The following is an 8,314-nucleotide window of genomic DNA, read 5'->3' on the forward strand; positions in this document are numbered from 1 at the left end:
GCAAGAGGGGATTTCGGTCACTAGCCTGGTCCTCTCGACGAAATGCTATTAGTATCACGTTAAGCCAAAATCCCACATGAGTTTCCTGCAATGAGTCAAGGTGCAATGGTCACAATAAAGAAACACCGGAATTTTAGAGAGGGAGGGAGAGAGAGAAAGAGGGGGGAGGGAGAGAGAGAGAGAGAGAGAGAGAGAGAGAGAGAGAGAGAGAGAGAAGGTGCATTGGACTTTGCAAAGTAAAAATACTACAAAAAGGTTTGAGCTCATGTGAAATCGTTACGGAATGAGGGGTATAGGTATGATTCCATAGGACTTTGCAAAGTTGAAGATTTTATCATTATTCAGTAAAGAGGAGTTATGGTTGGTACCTGCAGGCTTAGGGATCTCAGGAACTTTCACCTTCCTGTTCTCTTGGGCTAGCTCCATCATGGTCTTCCCCCTTGCAGTCAAATCTTGTGCTCTGCCCAGTAGCTTGGACAGGGCTCCACTACTCTTTCAAAGCTGGTGGCATCTTCGGAGCCTCTGGGATAACTTCTTCTGGCTGCTCATCTTGTTGGTCTTCCCCCATAGGTTCTTCTATATCATAACAGAATTGTCCAGCATCATCAACCAGCTCCATCTCTAATCAAATAAAAGCACTGATTTTCATCAGGGTGGTCAGCTACAATCAAAAGCAGTTAAGTACAGAGCTAGTCAATATTGCCAATCTCAAAATCAGGAGCTCAAAGTGTGGAATTGATATGCCATGTCACCACCGACGCGGATAGACACATCGGCTCCTGTCCAGATTCGACATGTTTGAAACTTGATTGATCAAATAACCAAATGTCGCAACAATTTGAGGTTTAGTTAGTATATTATTAATCATGAATATACATACATAGACGGCAAAAAGAAATCGAATAAACTGGGCATTATTTGCGCTTGTGCGACGTGACCACAAAGATACGCCTACGATCCACATGCTGGAATAGTTTCTTCTTGCTCATAAAAGCTAAGCCTACACTACACTTCTCAGTCCAAACTCCGAAGCCGAGTGCCGCAAAAAATTTCAAAGCGGCATCGTGCACGTAGGAAACATGAACCGCAGGTGTTCTATTCCCTATAAGCGATGAACTGTGCAATGTCGTGGATCCCAGCCTCTCTGTAGCAGTCGGCGATCCGATCCACGACTTCGTCCCAGTTGCCGTCGACCGTGGCCAGATCCATCAGAAACGCCGCCTCGTCAAGGACCACCTGCAGTTCGAGAAGCTCATGTGACAGGGTGCAGGGAAGCAACTGGACATCTATGATGGAATGGTAGACAGTTTGTTGTTACAGACCTGCTCTGGAGCTTTTCCTTTCTTCAGATCATCTTGTTTGCCCTCTTCGGATACCTTTTCTCTTATGAACTCGATCTGCTCATCCTCCCACCCAGCTAGTTCAGCTGCCTCCTGTTGTAAGGAATGACGAAAAGAAAATAGGTAAAAGGTTGCTCAGCTGAAAAATAGAAGCAGAAAGTGAAAAGGAGAACGTAACAGAAGAAACCATACTTCGTATCTACAGCCTAGTGTCCACCATGGTGACTTCAAAGCCACTCGAGCTGATTCTTTGGCTTCAGATGTACGCCCAATTCTGAAGAAAACAAGCAAAATTAGGAACCCTGATTCTTTACATGTACAGCACAGATTATATATATATATATATATATATATATAGGACTAATTTTCTATACTCCCGGGAGTATGTACTCCCATCTTCAATATACCCTGTAGACGCATTAATTATACCTCTTTATCATTCTCAATATACTTCATTAAATATTCTAGGATACCCCAATACGAGTTTTGTGAAAAAAAAATATCATTTTTGACGTACTTTTTGCAATATACCTTTTTCACATACGAACAAATCAGTATATATGTAAACCTTTAAAAATATGTAGACTCACATAATTTTTTTCATGAAAATCATTTTAAGGTATCTAGTAGTTAATAATGAAGTATATTAAAAATAATAAAGAGGTATAAAAGATTCATCTATGTGGTATATGAGGAGCGGGAGTACGTACTCTCAGGAGTATACAACCATTTTCCTATATATATATATATGACAGCACAGTTGCCAAACATTAGCATGTCATTGCTTTGTTATTTATTCACAACGTTAGTGTTGTCCTGCTAGTCCACAGCACTTGGAGAACTTCTTAGATCTCTATTCTTTTACGAAATTTACACCACAATCAGATAACTCTCAAATCAGAACTCAGTTTAAAGTACTATTAGCAATCTTATATCAATAGATATTTTTACCACAAACGAGTTCTAGTCGATTCAGTCCAGCACAACCAAAGGTGCAGCAGAACAGCAAGATGCCATAATAACTGCTTGACACATATTTTGCTAGGGATCACCATTCACCAGTGCACACTGTGCTCATGCAAAGTGTAACTACACAGTGAGTGCCTAATTGATAGAACATCAATCACCCACCTAGTAGATGTTTCCGGTCAAAACCTACCTAGTACATACAACATCTGATGAAATAACATGTAATTATGCTATACAACTCACACATCAGTACCTTTTTTGAACTTCTGAGTTGAACACAAAGGGTCTTCCAAATCCAGGAAATTGATCTCTTGTATAGAATTCTGAAGTAATAAGAGCGGAGACCTAAAGAGCAAACGCAGCATACATTAAATCTCGTCAGATAAACATGAATAATGTATCTCCAGAGAAGGAAAGAGTTTCACATTATCTCCTTTTTCCAGGTGGCGTGATGCTTTCCTTTCTAGAATGTCTGGAAAGAGTCCAACCTACAGTAAGATATCAGTAAAGATAACCCTCCTCAAACTCAGTAGTTACAAACTGAGGTGTATCTCTCAACCTTCTTCAACAAATAGACATCAAGATCTGCCATCTGCGATTCTTTGAAATCACCTCTTTTGTAAATGTTTGGACCAGCTTCCCCTACAGCAGACCATAAATCTTCTCGAACAGCAGACCATAAATCATCACCACTCTCAGCTCTGCTGTCAGCCTCGACAAGTATTCTATGAATATATTGATTGACCTGATAAATATGAGCAAAATTTGTAAATGGATTGCATGTGCACATGTAGTAAAATACTTCCTCCGTCCCAAAATAAGCGTACAAAGTTGTACTAAAGTTGAGACACTTATTTTGGGATGGAGGGAGTATAACATTACAAACACATAGCAATATAGACTTACGTTTTTAGCCAAAAGCCATAGCCCATGGCTACGCACTTCCACTACAGGCATTTCCATCCTGAAAGACAAGCAGATGTAGACACACCATTTAAATACCAGTTCCAGCTTCCAGAGGTAAAAACAATAAAAAAAAATATAACAGTATATGGAGGAGCAACTAACCCACTTGGAGCAGTCGGCCATCTCAGCAGTGATGTCAAGTTACCTACATTTTGACTAATACTGTCAGGCCTTTGAGCTTACATCATAATGTCCATAATCACTGTCCAAGCGAATAATTCAGTCTAGACACATCCAAACCTTGTGGGCTTTCCGACAGGGGAACAACAAGTGGAATCAGCCCTCTTTTAGCTCCAGGAGAAACTATCTTCTCACCTGCCAAGTGCCAAATGTATTCTTGACATCAAGGTGAAGAGAGACAAGGAGCTACAATTTTAACACTATGCTTTCTCTAGCCAGTGCTATTCTAAGTTTCTGACCAGAGACCACCTATGCAGAACTGAAATTAAAACTTTAACTAGATTAAGAAAGACAATGAGATGGCAGTTGTTGATGCTGCTGAAACCCATTAAGCATTGCCCAATAATAGATACTCCCTCTGTAAAGAAATATAAGAGCGTTATATTTGTTTATAGAGGTAGTAGATGATTTCAGTTTGCATGACAAAGGGTCTGTTGGCACGACAGAAGAATCCATGGAAATGAAAGATCTTACTGAGATATGCGAAGTCGTACCTCGTGCATGAAGCACATTCAGTAAAGAGTTCAGATGCTCTGGGGGATCGGTCACGGCGACTTCCTTGACAAACGACACATGATCTGCAAAATTCAGAAGGAACTAAGAAGTGTCAGAAATGTCGGCTAGCAAAAGGAAAAGAAGCAGAGCAGAGTAATTGCATGGATGATGCAAGCAGCAGAGCAGCACAGGCAGAAATGTGGTCTGTTAAGCTACAACTCCGCTGGGTTCTGCTCAAACAGTCTACTAGAGAGTAACCACATTTCTGGAAAATGGTAGTTGAGGTCCATTCCTATTTCCTAGAAGAAAGGATACGAGTCTATAACCAATATGACATTCTGGATCCAGCCGGCTCCCCGACTCTAATGCCATAGCAGGAACCCATCAATCAATCAGTAACCATCTATACTAGTACTAGTATGTATTTGTTAGATTCATTTGGATGGCAAACTAAGCCTAGGAATGAAGAATCCATCCCTCTGTAAGCAGCGCGTACTACTCGATTCCTCGAATCAACTGGCCGCAATCATCGGGAAGCCAGATAAAACGCCGGGAACGAACTAACATCCATAAGAAGGAGGAGGAGGAGGCCTCACCGTACGCAGTGGCGGCGGCGGCGGCGGCGGCGGCGACAGAGGAGGAGGAGGAGGCGCAGCGGGCGGCGACGAACGACACCCCTCCGAGCGCGCGGCGTGGCGCCTGCAGCACGGATGCGGCCGCGGCCGCCGCGGGCCTCATCTCGCCGTGGCCGGGGTGGGCGGGCGGCGGAGCGAGCGGCGCTGGGACTGGGAGGGCTGCGGCGACACGGGGCGCTGCTGGCCTCACGCTGGCTTCGTTTGGGTTGGGCCAAACAAACAAAGCTGTCCCGATCCGACGAGACGGGGACCGCGCTCCCACCTACGGCCCAGGAGAGAGCCGAGATATCGATCCAATGGCTGCCGAATTCCGGCCCAGGATTTCCAGATTCCCTCCCTCACCCACCCACCCATTCACCAAAAAAAAAAACCAATCCGCGCGTGACGTGAGTGCCAGGAGGAGAGGCTCCGCGGCTCGCGCGCGCCATCGTCTCCCCGCCACACTATTCTCCTTCCTCCCCCCGCCTCCCACCCACACCGACCAAACCAGAGCCTATCCCTCTCTCCCCTCCTCGACGTGCCGCTCCCCTCCCCGCCGGCGACAGCTCAATAGGAACGATCAAGCCAACAGCCCAGGTGATTAACATGTCTTTCTCTCCCGCCGTCTCCATGGATTGCTCGCCAGGCTTCAATCAAGCTCGGCCTCCGCATTGCTGCAGGAACCTGGGAGCGTGGGTGCGGTCAGGAGGTGCTTCTTCCACGTCCTACGCCTATGCTGCGGGATGGAGGAGCCTAGCTCTAGCATGGAAGGGCCCAGCAGCGGCCCGGCGCCGGCGTCCATCTCCCGCGTCAGCTCCGAGGACGCCGACTTCTTCGACACCCACCACCAAGAAGACGACGACGGCGACGGCGAGGGCGGCCCGGGGGCCTACACGGCCTCCGACATCGCCGACCGCTTCGTCCGCGTCATCGACTCCGCCGCGCCCGTCGACCCCGTCCGCGGCGCCGTCTCCAAGTTCGGCGGCATCCTCGACTGGAGAGAGGTCCCTCCCCTATGTCATCCGCTCCGTCGATCATGACTATCTGCTCCGTCCGTCCGTCTGTCTGTCGGTCTGTCTCACTGCTTTGCTTCCTTCGTGCAGCGGCGGCAGCAGGCCGAGGAGGAGCTCGTCGTGGTGCACGCGGAGGCCGCGGAGTACCAGCGCCGCACGCGGGAGGCGGACGCCGGCCGGGCGGAGGCGCAGCAGGACCTCATGGGCGCCACCGGCGAGATCGACGACCTCTGGCTCACCGTCAAGCGCGCGCAGATCGCCGAGGCGCAGGCGCGCAAGGACTCGGAGCTCGCCAAGCTCCGCCTGCGCAAGCTGGAGAAGGGCGCCCGGGAGCGCGCCGCCGCCAAGGCCGAGCTCGACTCCGTCCGGGGCCGCCACGCCGCCGCGCTCGCCGACCTGCGCGCGGCCAGGGCCGAGATGGACGCGCTCAGGAAGGAGCGGGACGCCGTCGCGGAGGAGGCCAGCGCCGCGGCGGCAAGGGTAAAGGACACTGCTGGCGAGGCGGTGCAGGCCGCCGAGGCCCTCAGGGAGGCCGCCGCGGAGTTCGATGTGCTCAGGGCCGAGCTGGAGTCCGCGCGCGCCGCCCACGACGCGGCGGAGGAGAAGAGGATGAGGCTGGCGTTGGCGTGGCGGGAGCACAAGGTGCGGTGGCAGAACCAGCTAGAGGAAGCTGAGATGGAGGTGCGGAGGCTGAGGGATGAGCTGGCCGCGGCCGGCGACCTCGAGTCCCAGCTGGCCGCGGCTTCCGAGCATCTCGCGACCCTCAGAGCCGAGCTGTTCGCGCGCGCGGTCCAAGGGGCCAGCGAGGAGGAGGATAAACAGACGCCGGGGATGGTGGGCAAGGCGAAGAAGGAGCTCGAGGAGGCGATGGAGAGCGTCGGGAAGGCCAAGGACGAGACCAAGATCCTGCACATCGCCGCCGCGTCGCTGCGCGCAGACCTGGAGAAGGAGAAGGCGGAGCTCGCCGCGCTACGGCAGAAGCAGAGCACGTCGTCGTCCGCGTCCATCCCGTCGCTGGAGGAGGAGCTGAGCCGGGTGACCACCGAGCTCGCCGCGGCGCAGGCAAGAGCGAGGGACAGGGACGAAAGGAGGAGCACGACGCCCGAACAGCTTGACGATGCACGGCGAGAGGCGGAGCGAGCCAAGGCTAGCGCACGGGCGACGCAGGAGGAAGTCGCCGCGGCCAGGGAAGACGCGCGCGTGGCGAGGGCCGCGGTCCAGGCCACGGAGGCGCGGCTGGAGGCCGTGCTGCGGGAGGTACTCGCCGCGAAGGCGTCGGCGGAGACCGCCGCGGCGTCGGCGGACGCGCTGCTGCAGCAGCAGGACGCCAGCCAGAGCGCGCAGACCCAAGTCCCCGAAGACTGCGTGGCGTTGACCACGGAGGAGTACGAGGAGCTGAGCCGGAGGGCGCGGGGGACGGAGGAGGCGGCCGGCGAGCGGGTGGCGGAGGCGCTGAGGCAGGTGAAGGAGGCCAAGGACGCGGAGGCGCGGAGCCAGCAGAAGGTGGCGAAGCTGGGGAGGGACACGGAGCTGAGGAGGCAGACGCTGCGGGCGGCGACGGAGGAGTGCGAGCAGGCCGAGTCGGCGAAGCTGGCGGCGGAGCGGCAGCTGCAGGCGGAGCTGCGGCGGCGCGCGGGCAGCGAGACGGCGTCGCCCCGCGCGGGGCTGGCGGAGATCTCGACGTTCGAGCGCGGCGACGGGCGCGGCGGGAACCCGCACATCCTGAGCCCGAGGGCCGGGTACATGCCGAGGGCGGACATGGCGGCGATGGCGGCGGCGGACGAGGCGGGGCAGAAGAAGCCCTTCTTCCCGCGCATGGTCATGTTCTTGGCCAAGAAGAGAGCGCAGACATGGAACGGCAAGTGATCGTCTTGTTGCTCGGCGCCGGATCAGCTTCGTTGCTGGCTGTGATGATAATACTGATACGCCATACATGTGTATTGATCAAAGAGGTGGATCATGAGATGAGATGATCATCGTATACAAGTGACTCTTTTTGTAAATGGTTTTTGGTCTAACAAAGATGATCATGAGAATTTTTTGGCTCGGTGCTGTGATGGCTACTTGCAAATGAAAGTTGATTTCTGTGGTGCAAATTTCAGTATGTAACATGACACATGCATGTTGTTGTCGGCGTGTCACAAGAGGTTTTGCTCGCTTATACATAGAATTAATTCAAAGTAACGTCAACAAGGCCCTTATAGCTCAGTGGTAGAGCGTCAGTCTTGTAAACTGAAGGTCCGTAGTTCGATCCTGCGTGAGGGCATTTGCTTTTTGTTCCTGATCCTTATAATCCAACTGCTTGGATCACCATTTTTCTTTAATCTCAAATGGTACTTTTAAATGTCAACAAATCGCCAATACATGAACTATAAAATCCAGTGGATCCACGCCGCAAACAAATGTTATGTGATTTCCCCGGTTGGGTAGCTAAAATACCAGCGGCCCCATTCGCCTATCTAGGACAATGATGGTTTATAATGACATGATTAAAGATGTGAACTAAAAAGGAGCAATCTTTGTAGATTGACATGATTAAAGATGTGAACTAAAAAAGTGCACTCTTTGTAGATCATCGTTGCCAGTTCAATGGAGTTGTTGCCTTGCCATGTGACTACCTCCACGTAGTCTGACTCAACCATGATATTTATTTCATGTCGGCTACGAAGAGAAGGAATTCATCGCATACTTGGCGAGCTATTTTTCTTGGCCATTGGGGATGATAGTTCAACAAGAG

The 8,314-nt window shown here is 51.3% G+C and overlaps 2 protein-coding genes and 1 non-coding gene across 3 annotated transcripts; 2 read left to right on the forward strand and 1 right to left on the reverse strand.

Moving 5' to 3' along the window:
• Nucleotides 1-828: 828 nt before the first annotated feature.
• LOC125511649 (protein IN CHLOROPLAST ATPASE BIOGENESIS, chloroplastic) lies at nt 829-4,813 on the reverse strand. The gene is made up of 11 exons (XM_048677076.1): nt 4,547-4,813; nt 3,950-4,033; nt 3,516-3,590; nt 3,378-3,420; nt 3,216-3,273; nt 2,869-3,054; nt 2,735-2,797; nt 2,563-2,654; nt 1,533-1,614; nt 1,323-1,433; nt 829-1,236 (listed from the first exon to the last, which is right to left on the reverse strand). Exons 1-11 carry the CDS (start codon nt 4,686-4,688, stop codon nt 1,096-1,098), a joined length of 1,077 nt encoding a protein of 358 aa, XP_048533033.1. The 5' UTR covers nt 4,689-4,813; the 3' UTR covers nt 829-1,095.
• Nucleotides 4,814-4,975: 162 nt separating this feature from the next.
• LOC125507647 (protein WEAK CHLOROPLAST MOVEMENT UNDER BLUE LIGHT 1-like) lies at nt 4,976-7,613 on the forward strand (the record flags this gene model as incomplete). Its single annotated transcript, XM_048672163.1, has 3 exons — nt 4,976-5,161; nt 5,245-5,568; nt 5,668-7,613. Coding segments are annotated over 3 exons (2,286 nt in total), but the record flags the coding sequence as incomplete, so codon positions are not given.
• Nucleotides 7,614-7,771: 158 nt separating this feature from the next.
• Nucleotides 7,772-7,843, forward strand: TRNAT-UGU. The gene has a single exon. It is a non-coding gene; the product is annotated as a tRNA-Thr (tRNA).
• Nucleotides 7,844-8,314: the final 471 nt, after the last annotated feature.

The sequence above is a fragment of the Triticum urartu genome, chromosome 5, assembly GCF_003073215.2.
Source record: "Triticum urartu cultivar G1812 chromosome 5, Tu2.1, whole genome shotgun sequence".
Taxonomy (NCBI): domain Eukaryota; kingdom Viridiplantae; phylum Streptophyta; class Magnoliopsida; order Poales; family Poaceae; genus Triticum; species Triticum urartu.